A 12,232-nucleotide genomic window follows, 5' to 3' on the forward strand; every position below is an offset into this window, starting at 1 on the left:
ATCTTACTTCATGGAAACAGATTCCACAACTATATTTGGAAGTTTAGGAAATACTTAAATAACCTGTTCTTCCAGGAAATTCTTCACAATTATTTTCTAACAAATTCCTCTGCTATATGTTCACAGTCTTTCTTCAGGTTTCCAGAACATTCTCTTTGAGAGCATTTGACTTACTGAATTTGCAAACAATTAAATCAGCCCTAAGTCTTCACAATAACATTAAACCAAAAAGCAGAAAACAAAACAAAATAAAGCAAAAAGTCCGCACTATCACCAACAAAAACCTACTTCTTTCATTCAACAAGTATTTAGTTAGTACATACTTGGTAACAAGTAAGCAGAGTGAGAAACTAATTATACTCTCTCTGAGGTTGAAATAAGCACCCCTGCCCCCCACAAAGAGGTCTTTTCCATGGTTAGGCAAAGCAGTTGGGAGATTCAGGATCCCTGAGCTGCTTAAAGGAAGGGCAAGAAGCACCACCAGCTGCCATAAACACTGACATGCACCAAAAATGTCTTAATTCTCCTCATAAGCAAAGCAAACACGCTGTAAAAGGTGAAAAAGAACTTTTTATGTCAGCAAAACTTTCAGTTTTACATCACAAAATGAACTTCCAAAACAGAAAGAACAGGTGGTAACTTCTTGAAACCCAACACACTGGATAGAGATGAAGCCTAAGGCAGGAAATGATAAACCTGCTGCTCACACAGATGAGAGAACTGAGCCTGAACCAACAGCAATCCTATTTTTAAATACTGACAATGTGTAAAAATTAAAGGCAAATTTTGAATAATCCAAAAATAATTTTTTTAAACTCAGATCTGTGTAAAAATGGTAGTTCTAGAAAGAGTTTTCAGTAAAGGAACACAGCAAAAATTAAAAAGAGAATAAGGGAAAAAAAGAAGTAGTAAGTCATCTTAGGCCTTTCTTTACTTTTCTCTTTTTCCTATCTTTTCTTTCTTCATTCACACATGCATTAAAACCAAATTCCAACCTCGAGGTATTTTTACCTAAAGAGTTGTCCCTTGGAAGATTTGTTCAGAAAGTTCATGCCTCAATAACCAAAAGAATACTGTGAAAATAGCTTTAATTTCTAACTGTGGTAGCAGCCACAGATAAAAAGGATTAAAATAAATTTTTAAAATAAAAATAAGCCATTGCAAAGCTTATCTATGATGCTTTCTATATCCATAAGTAATAAAAGAAAACTTTAGATAAGATACAAAGCAACATATGTATCAACTATTACTGAAAAATGAGTCAATGACTATGGAAGCCATTAGCAGGCTTCTTGGCATTGTGAAATATTGCTTCATTTCATATTACTGAATGGTCTTCACTACAGAAATATATTCTACACATAGTAACAATGTTATAACAATCATACACAGTTCTCAAAACATTTTAAGATCTATTTCAAAACTATAAATATAATCTCAGACTTAGCGGACAATTTTAAAAAATTTAAAATCCATATACCAAAGTGAGATACAAATTTGACAGGAAAGTATTACTAACTTAAGTTCTTTAATAGTAACTTGAAGTTTTCTGTTAGTCTATTCTCAATTTGATAATGTCAAATGTTATAACCCAGAAGATAAGATTTTAAAGTTAAAAGTTTCTCAATCTTTCCGGGCTTCCAAATTTTCCCCAATTATAACTCTACAAAAGTGTTAATAGTCACAGCTTACTATTCACACACACACACGCGCGCACACACACACAGCATATCAAGATTCAGGAAACCTAAATTGTCTTCCCCATGCTCACACTGCTTCAATAATCATAACTACCTTCTCCTTCAGATGCCCCAAAGTTCCCAAAGCACTAGATAAAAATCTCTTAACACTGAAAAAAATGGCTGAGTGTTAAGATTAACTTAAAGGATTTATAAGATAAATCAGAAAACTAATAACAGGATGTTAAACAATTTCACCTACTAAAACCACATGGCCTATAAACCCACTCATTCTTAATGGAAAACCCATTAGTTAATCCTAACAATAAAGTGACATGTTAGAGTACCGTTAATGAAATGGAAAGTAGGGATCAATTGCTACCTTAGACAAAATGTGGTAAAAATTAAAATGGTATTTCCAGTCTAGCATTGCAGGAACTCAGGAAATGGTTATGATCTTTACAACTGTGAATCACCCCACAATGAACAGAAGACTTTATATAAATAGAGGACAATGTAGTTTTTCTTTTTTATCCTTGTAAGCTGGAGGGCAGATCATTTTGTCATCCTCGTCTACATTTAATTCATAAAATTATATGAAAGAGACTATAAGTTTTTAATAGTAACAGCTAATGTTTTTTAAAAAATTAGCTGAGTTATGGGCACCTGGGTGGCTCAGTCGTTAAGTGTCTGCCTTCGGCTCAGGTTATGATCCCAGGGTCCTGGGATTGAGCCCCACCTTGCGCTCCCTGCTCAGCGGGAAGCCTGCTTCTCCCTCTCCCACTCCCCCTGCTTGTGTTCCCTCTCTCACTGTCTCTCTGTCGAAAAATAAATAAAATCTTAAAAAAAAAAAAAAATTAGATGAGTTTTGTAATAAAAATATTTTACCAAAGTGAAAGGTCAAAATTTAAGAGAAAATAAGTGGTCAGAGGCAAAAGAAGTTGTCAATAATGCAGAAAGCAAAAGCTTAAGAAAAAAAAGAAACTAACAAATGAAAAAAAAACAGAAAAAAAGAACTTTTGTATTATATATGTCATTGATATATCACAATCAAAACGGAGTTTAGATACCATAAAAGAAAAGCTCAAAGAAAACCAATGACACCCTTTCCTACTCTGTTATACCTGTACTGATGGGCCAGATAGAAAACTAACATTTTAAATCAAGCACTAAATTCCTATACAGAGGCTACGAATTAGCACAGTACTTATTTTCTGATATCATTAGGAAACACACAGCAGACTTAAATTTTAACAACAAAAAATCAGACAATAGTATATATAATCTACACGCAATTTAGGTAAGAGTAACTGTATCTACACCTGATTTGATTTTCTATTCATCATTACAGATAAGTAGAAAGGATAAGCAGAAAATCCAATCAAGCCTAGATTTAAGTAACTAACAGCATGGGCCACACCAGAATACATTAAGAACAACTGCAAGTAATGTGAATGTTTAAGCAGTAAAAGTCACTTAAAACAGCACTGACAAAACAGTAGATCAATAATTAGATTCAAATTTTGCAAAGACAGTAAATTATCACTCCAAACTAGTGCTGAAGAAGTGTTATGTGAAAAGCCAAAATTTGAATTGCAAGAAGATGTATAACTGACTTCTTCCAGGAGGTGGCACAATAGGGGAAAAAAAGGAAGGAAAAAGAATCTCTCTCACTCACTCACACACACAGCTGAAAACTCTTTCCTACACTAATTCTTTAAAAAACAGTGAAGCAGACAAACAGATGCAAGACACTTACACATACCTTTCTAAAAGCCTCTCATACCTATTTTAGTAGACTCTATTAAAGAATCTACTAGTGTCAAAATGCTTACAAAGCACTTATTTGTGTCTGCCAAAAAAATTTCCATGTAAGAAAAAAATCATTTAGCAAAGGTCATTAGTTTTACTTCAAATTTTAGAGACAGTAAAGCTGTCAATCATAACTAGTTTTTGAGGAACTGGCACATAAAAATAATTGTATCACTTTTTGGATAGACAACCTATATTTATACTCAAAAGACTAAAGAAATATAAGCCTTTGTGAACCCAAAAGCAAATTTTATACGATGAAAATCTCTTAGGATAAATTACCTTTAAAAAAATAACATGAAAAGTTATAAAGTTACACATTTGTCCAACATCTGAGTTATTTAAAAATATAATGCCACCAAAAAAGCCTTAACAATAGCAATTATAGCCATGTTCATTTTGCTTAATTCATAAAATTGTAATTTAATTTGGGTAGCAACATTGTCTTGGGTCTTACAGGAAACAGCTGAAGCAATACAAAATATTTTAAGAAAATATGGGGCACCTGGGTGGTTCAGTTGGTTAAGCATCTGCCTTCAGCTCAGGTCATGATCTCGGGGGTCCTGGGATGGAGCCCCGCCACAGGCTCTCTGCTCAGTGGGGAGCCTGCTTCTCCCTCTGCCTCTGCCCTCCCGCCACCACCGCCCCCCCATTCATGCTCTCTCTCCCTTCAAAAAAAAGAAAAGAGAAAGAAAGAAAATATCTCAATGATTTTTCCTTGAAGTGATCTCAAGAATTAACTGGTAGTAAACCTAGGAAATGAAAGTAATCTTACTTCAAAAACACATACACAGACACACACACATACCATACATATGATAATAACCTCTAAATACAAACTAAGTATTTTCAGAGGGGAGGTGGGTGAAGGGATGGGTTAAACAGGTGATGGGGATTAAGGAGTGCACCGGTCATGATGAGCACCAGGTGATGTATGGAACTGCTGAATCACTATATTGTATACCTGAAACTAACATTAACACTGTATGTTAACTAACTCGAATTAAAATAAAAAACTTAAAAAATAAATGGACACAAGGAAAAAAAAGAAAACTAGATATTTTCTTTCCTTCTGAAGAATTTTTTTTTAAAAAAAGCATGACGCCGCATACGGTCACATTTAAAACCTTTAATCCAATAAAAATGTAGATTTAAATAATAAATATCTTTACCCTTTAGAATACAACACTAATAGAATTAAAATGTTAGTTGTAAGAAAAATATAGAAAACTCACCACTTAAGATTGCTGCTGATTAGACAGAAACAAAAGGGGAAAGGTGTGCCTAACTTAAAAGTGGTATGAGTATGAATCGAACTTTGTGAGGTTTCTGACTAAGAATGCATGTTTTATCAAATTCATCTCTTTTTCAGTTATCTTCCTAACAACATCATGTACTTTTCTGACCTTGAACACCTGGCTTCTTGGAGTTTTATTCCCGTTGTAGCTCAAATCGATTCCATTACTGGGAGAGGATGGACCAATTCGAAAGACATGACAAAATATCCTCACAATCCTTAAAAGGCTCTTCATTTGAGCATCATAATTACTAGATAGGCTGAAAATAGAAATTAAAATATGAACAGGTTAGGTGGAATAAAACAAGTTATATTTTAAAATACTTAAGACCTTTTTGTCACACTGACCATGGGTTTCCTAACATAACTAGCAAAATTCCTATCATGATAGGGTTCGAATGTTTTTTTAATAGGAAGTTGCTATACATTACTTGAATTGCATATGAATGAATTATTAATGTTTAAGCAACCAGAATATAACTGATAATCAAAGCATAAAAATATGAAGTAAAGAACCACTGTTAAACAGTTTCTTGAGGCACCAACTTAAGGCAATCTCCAATTTCCACTTCCAAAAGTATATATGTAAATTATACTGAGTCTTTAGAACTCTGAGAACATTTCACAGAGAAACAATGATAGAAATGTTATGCTCTTAAGTCAACCCACAACTCAACTGAAGCTGAACTTTCTACTCTCCTATCCATAACCTCATTTCCCCACCTCTCCCCAGAACAGTAACCAATTGTTCATGTACAGTAGAATATTTACAAATTGAATAATCTTAAAGTTACTATCAGCAAGGGTGGTTCTCTACATAATGGGGAGTCTTATGACTCTACATAAATATAGGATATACATCCCACTATGAAAAAAAAAGAAAAACTCAAATCCAAGTGACTATAATATCGACCTTCTTTGACAAATCAAAAAGCCCTTCAGAATCTTATAGTGCCTGGGGATTGTTCATCATTACAAATATCAATCAACTACCCCTCCACAGAGAAACTGTAGGAGTTATGCTAAATCTTTACTGAATCTAATGACAGATCTTAAAAAAAGTATTCGTTGTTGCTCAGAGGGTGGTTTTATTTTGAAATCTCTAACATCAGTTATCTTGGGTTTTTTTTGGGGGGGTTGTTGTTTTTTAAAGATTTTATTTATTTATTTAATTGACAGAGACAGCGAGAGCAGGAACACAAGCAGGGGGAGTGGGAGAGGGAGAAGCAGGTTTCCCGCTGAGCAGGGAGCCTGATGCGGAGCTTGATCCCAGGACTCTGGGATCATGACCTGAGCGGAAGGCAGCTGCTTAACCAACTGAGCCACCCAGGCGCCCAAGCAGGGAGAGTGGGAGAGGGAGAAGCAGGTTTCCCACTGAGCAGGGAGCCCGATGCGGGGCTTGATCCCAGGACTCTGGGATCATGACCTGAGCTGAAGGCAGCCGCTTAACGACTGAGCCACCCAGGCGCCCCTCTAATCAGTTATCTTGTATTACAACAGTTGCTCAAAAGCAGAGTAAAGAGTTACATAAACTTTTGGGCAGAATGGTATGATTGTCTTTGTATACATTAATTATCAAAGCTTACCCTATCTTTCCCTAAGTGTATTTTACTTAGCTCACTAAAATTTTCCTCTACGATATTTTTAGGTATCCTTTAACATTAAAAAAAGTTAAGGATTAAACTGAGAGTTCTAGAGGGGAGGGAGGTAGGGGGATGCGTTAGCCTGGTGATGGGTATTAAAGAGGGCACGTACTGAATGGAGCACCAGGTGTTATACGCAAATAAGGAATCATCAAAAACTAATGATGTAATAATGTATGGTGATTAACATAACAAAAAAATTTGAGAGAAAAAAAGTTAAGGATTAGGTTGATGGGGAGATGGGCAAAACAGATAACAGGGATTAAGAGGTACGAACTTCCAGTTATAAAAATAAGTCAAGGAGATGAGAAGTACAGTATAGGGAATATACTCAATAATATTGTAATAACGTTATATGGTGACATATAGTGACTATACTTATGGTGAGCACTGAGTAATGTACAGAATTGCTGAATCACTGTGTATCTTGTACACCTGAAACTAATATAACGTATGACAACTACACATCAATAATAATAATTAAAAAAGGAATTAATAATGTGGAAATAGCAAATGCCTACTGCTAAAAGTATTCCAGTGTGGTAAGTGCCAAATAGAGGGTATTTTCTATCCTGGTGACATGTGAACCCAAAATTTTCTGACATTTTCACTTCAATATTCATGTTGTTTCTCATTGTAAGAATAATGAAATTGTTAAAAACGGTCAACAAAAATTAGCTAACAGTTACAAGTGTTAGTAAAATGTAACAGTTACTGCTATCCATGCTGTATTGAATTGGAACAGCTCTATCACATTAGCAAAACTTGCTTTAGTAACTTTGAATCAAATGGGTATAGAATTACTATTTTAGCTTGCACTGATTTTTACGTATTTGTCTTTATGAAGTGTTTCTAATTTTATATCCTAAGATTGATGAGAATGACAAAATAGAAACTATTTCCTTCTCTGTGTTGTGACTCTTGGAAAAGTTAACTATGATGACTCAAATTCTTCCATGAGAAAGAGGTGAATCTGACTTTCCTCTATAAAATTACCATATACATAAAGATTTAAGTACTGATCTAGGAAACACATCATGAGTTATCTTAAGTATTTTCTTACACAGCGGAATCTGAATATCACTATCAATTATTAATACAGTTTAATAATTTTATTTACTGTACCCTTTAAACTTCTTCCAAGCTGATTCACTGGATCTAAAAAATGTTATTTTTCACTTTACAACCAGTGAAATATCTCTTTAGTATTAAACAAAAAGATCATAAATCCAAACATTATATCCTTCTCCAATTGATTATAAAATGATAATTTCTTCCCAAGCCGTGAGGTGTCTGAATGTAAAAGTTTTAACATTAGTTTCCTAATGCAGAGCCCTATCGATATACTTACCTTTGGTTTACGTTAAGAGTATACTTTCATTCGGTGTCTCACTAAGCAAACAGCTATAATTTCTCTGTTCATTTGCACACTGATAACTATCTTTATCTTTAATCAAAAGTATACAGAAAGCAAGATAACTAACTTATTTAGTGAAACACAACATTATGTGCAAAAGGGCCTTCAGTAGATATTTATTATCTTTAGTAAATATTCCTAGAATCAGTTAGACAAAAGGCTCAGCTTTCTCAAGAGTAAGCTAAATAACATCTGTTATCACTAAATACATATTTGAATCAGTTTCCTTAATTAAAATTTCTATTAAAGTATGTGGCCAAGGGGCGCCTGGGTGGCTCAGTTGGTTAAGCGACTGCCTTCGGCTCAGGTCATGATCCTGGAGTCCCGCATCGGGCTCCCTGCTCGGCAGGGAGTCTGCTTCTCCCTCTGACCCTCCTCCCTCTCATGCTCTCTGTCTCTCATTCTCTCTGTCTCAAATAAATAAATAAAATCTTTAAAATAAATAAATAAATAAATAAAGTATGTGGCCAAAATTATATCACATTGTGAGTTAAGAAACATAAAATGATTCACAAATGAATAAACAAAAGGGAGACAATTTGCTGAAGTACCATGAAACATAAACTGGCAGAGGAGAATAATTTATATTTGAGATCCTCTTAAGACTATACATTGGCAATTGTGAGATAATAGAAAACATATATATTGGTCTCTACTCCTGGTTGCTGGCACAGAGTTCCTAAAACCCTCATAATTTCTTAAGTGATAAGAGCACTAGGAGCATCTTTTGTCCTAATATTTGATCTTTGACCCCATTTCCTGACACAGAGTTCCTAAATCCTTTGTAATTTCCTGGGTGACAGCAGTGTCTTTTGTTCTACTGAGGTGACTCTTTGTGGGCTCCTGGATGAAGTCATGATTAGAAGCTTGGAATTTCCAGCGCCACACCACATTCTCCAAAAAGGGGAGAGGGCCTGGAAATGCAGTTAATGACCAACATGCCTACAAGATAAAGCCTCCACAAAAAGCCAAAATACGGGGTTCGGGGAGCTTCCAAATCTAAGAGGAAAGAGGTCATGAGAATCTCTGATTTGAAGTGAAGTCAGACAGAAGGTGTGGGTAACCTGGGGACCTACTACTTGCAATTGGCATCTGAAAGTGGGAGCAGTCTCACAGGAATGAGCCCTTAACCTATGAGATCTGATATATCTCTAGATGGACAATTGTCAAAGCTGAGTTAAACTGTACACCAGCTGATGTCTAAAGAATTTCTTGGTATGGGGGAATAAAAAACCCACACATCTGGTGAGCACGGTAGAAGTGCGAGAGTAAAGGAGAAACACAGGATTTCCCAAAAGAGTAAACAATACAATAAATTCTAATAAAATACTAATAACCAATACTCACTACCAATCTCAAAAAAAGATATTTAGAGCCCCAAAATGGCCATAATTAACAGATTTCACAGAGCATACGAAAAGTAGCACTATAAGCAGTGAGGCAAGTACATATTGGCAAAATAGTTTTAAAACCTGTTATGGTCATGGCTCCCTTTTTCCCATTCTATTTCCATTCCACTAATCTCCTTGTTTCTTTTAAGAGCTAGATTGTAACCCAGAATCTGCTCTCTATTAGTGAGAATAGGAATCCTGGTTCTTCTATGTGTTAGCTTGGTAAATGGTTAAACTTCAGTTTTCTTCTATGTCAAATGGAAAACTATTTTCTTGGGGGAAGGACCAAAAAAAAAAAAAAAAGACTCCTAAACTTGCTTGATTATTTTTCATGTACAATTTACTTAGGACTAATCTATCATTTTATAGAATTTTAGACACTTATGTCCAAATCCACTTAAGTAACTCTCTACTTTTAGTCCCTCTAGAGAAACTAAAGTCTCTCAGTAATACTTGATTGCCCTGGTCTTTTAAAACGAAACAATAATAAATCAGCAAATTTTTAAAACACCTTAGCACTGACAAAAACATCAAACAAAATAAACCATCCCCAGAAAAGCCTGAAAGGAGACAAAGGTGACAGATACCGCTACCTATTGATTTGCTTATATTTTGAAACACTTACCTAAGCAGTTTATGCCCATTTGTTGTGGCAACTTCAGCAAGGCTTGTTAGAATCTTTAGGTATTGACTTTCACTTTGCTGAGACAAATGTTCCAGAACTTGCCGCAACTAAATTTTTTACAAATAAAAAAATGTGATTATACAATAATCCATTAAACTTTATTAAGAAATTATATACCTATTAGTTTAAAAAGTATCCCAAAGCCAATTAGCTGAAATCAAGTCCTTTACAGTTATTTTGCCTTGCATAAATTCAAAAGCTAATATAGACATGACATAAAATCCTTTCAAAATCACCCAGTTTTTAAAGCAATGAAAAATGCAAATAGATAGAAATCACCAAGTTCAGGGGCGCCTGGGTGGCTCAATCGTTAAGCGCCTGCCTTTGGCTCAGGTCATGATCCCAGGGTCCTGGGATCGAGCCCCGCATCGGGCTCCCCACTCAGCGGGAAGCCTGCTTCTCCCTCTCCCACTCCCCCTGTTTGTGTTCCCTCTCTCACTGTGTCTCTCTCTGTCAAATAAATAAATAAAATCTTAAAAAAAAAAAAAAGAAATCACCAAGTTCATTTACAGAAATTTAATTCCAAACTTCTAAAATATAAGAGAAGTATAAACTCCGCAATTTTTCAGAGTAAAGATATTATAATACAGAGCTCAATAAACAAGTGATTACCAATGACATTATGATATTCCTCCTCAGATTATTTTCCCCTACCTATGGGGAAAATTCCAATTATTTTAAGCAAAAACCAAAGACCTCGGGGCACCTGGGTGGTTCAGTTGGTTAAGCATCTGACCCTTGGTTTCAGCTCAGATCATGATCTCAGGGTTGTGGGATTAAGCCCCAGGTTGGCTCTGGGCTCAGTGCAGAGTCTGCCTGAGAGTCTACCCCTCACCCTCTCCCCTTGACCGCCCCCCAACGCATGCGTGTGCGAATGAATGAATGAATGAATGGATGGATGGATAAATAAATAAATAAATAAATAAAATCTTTAAAAACAAAACAAAGACCCTGAGGGCAGAAGACTCGTAGGGCTAAATAGCAGCACAAAGTTTATTAGTATATAATTCATACTTTCCTATAACGCAGACAAGCAATCTGAATCATTAAAATATTTATAATAATAAAATTACTAGGCACATTTTAAAATGCCATATATGCCAAACATGAACAAAAAACCTGTTCATTTACAAGCTACTAGTACAATTACATTACCATGTTTTCTCGGAGATCTTCATTCTGTGTCATTTGAATAATTGTCTGGAAAAGCCTAGGGTGATACTGAATTAATACTTCACATGTCTCTCCATAACCACCCTAAAAAAAAAAAAAAAAAATTTTTTTTTAATTATCTAGGTTCAAAAGAAGTTCCTAATGGAAAACTTATTTCCTCTACACACCAGTCTCACACTAAAGGTGTGGGTTTTCCACACCAAGCAATTCTCCAACTCTCTGTGGACAACAACTAAGTGTCATAAAATTTAATTCAATTCTGACGCTAACCCAGAGTTAACACAGACCCCACAGGTTAGGAGCTCAGTCTCATGAAAGTGCTCCCACTTCAGAAGACACTCACAAGGGCGCCTAGGTGGCTCAGTTGGTTAAGCGACTGCCTTCGGCTCAGGTCATGATCCTGGAGTCCCTGGATCGAGTCCCGCATCGGGCTCCCTGCTCGGCGGGGAGTCTGCTTCTCCCTCTGACCCTCCCCCCTCTCATGTGCTCTCTCTCAAATAAATAAATAAAATCTTAAAAAAAAAAAAAAAAAAAAAGACACTCACAAGTCCAGGCCACCCATACTTCTAACTAACCAACTTTAAGTCAGGAGTTCCCATAAACCACCCCGTCAGGTTTGATAATCTGCTATTTGCTGTTTGATAACAGCTCACAGAATTCAGGGAAACACTTTATTTATTATAAAGGATACAACTCAGCAACAGCCAAATGGAAGAGATGCACAGGGTAAGGTATGTGGGAAGGGGCACAGAGCTTCCATGCCCTCTCTGGGCATGCCACCATCCCACAACTTTGATGTATTTGCCAATCCAGAAGTTCCCTGAGAACCCCACTGTATACAGGATTTTTATGGAAGTTCCATTACATAGGCATGATCGATTAAATTATTGGTCACTGATGACTGAATTCAACCTCCAGTCCCTCTCACCTCCCTGGGTGTCACATGACTGGCTTCCCAGGCAATCAGCACCCATCCTGAAGCTCTCAGAGGCTTTAAGCCACCAGCCATCTCATTAATGTACAAAAAGACATTTTTATCACTCTGGAGATTCCAAGTGCCTGAGAAGCTCTTGTGTTAGGAACTAAGATGAAGACCAATATATATTTCTTATACTATCACAGTTCCTTTAAAAGA

General features: G+C 35.9%; 1 protein-coding gene across 4 annotated transcripts in view; it reads right to left on the reverse strand.

The window, feature by feature from the left end:
* Positions 1-12,232, reverse strand: part of HACE1 (HECT domain and ankyrin repeat containing E3 ubiquitin protein ligase 1) — a 96,476-nt gene that overhangs the window by 46,870 nt on the left and 37,374 nt on the right. For all 4 annotated transcript variants that reach the window (XM_045865235.3, XM_045865231.3, XM_045865232.3 and 1 more), the window contains 3 exons: positions 11,080-11,181; positions 9,865-9,971; positions 4,898-5,048 (listed from right to left, as the gene is read on the reverse strand). In XM_045865235.3, the coding sequence (XP_045721191.1) occupies positions 4,898-5,048; positions 9,865-9,971; positions 11,080-11,181 (360 nt within the window). The remainder of the gene's footprint in view (positions 1-4,897; positions 5,049-9,864; positions 9,972-11,079; positions 11,182-12,232) is intronic.

This window comes from Mirounga angustirostris, unplaced genomic scaffold (assembly GCF_029215605.1).
Source record: "Mirounga angustirostris isolate CCGP_5_RB_7025 unplaced genomic scaffold, mMirAng1.0.hap1 SCAF_8, whole genome shotgun sequence".
NCBI classification, from domain to species: Eukaryota; Metazoa; Chordata; class Mammalia; order Carnivora; family Phocidae; genus Mirounga; species Mirounga angustirostris.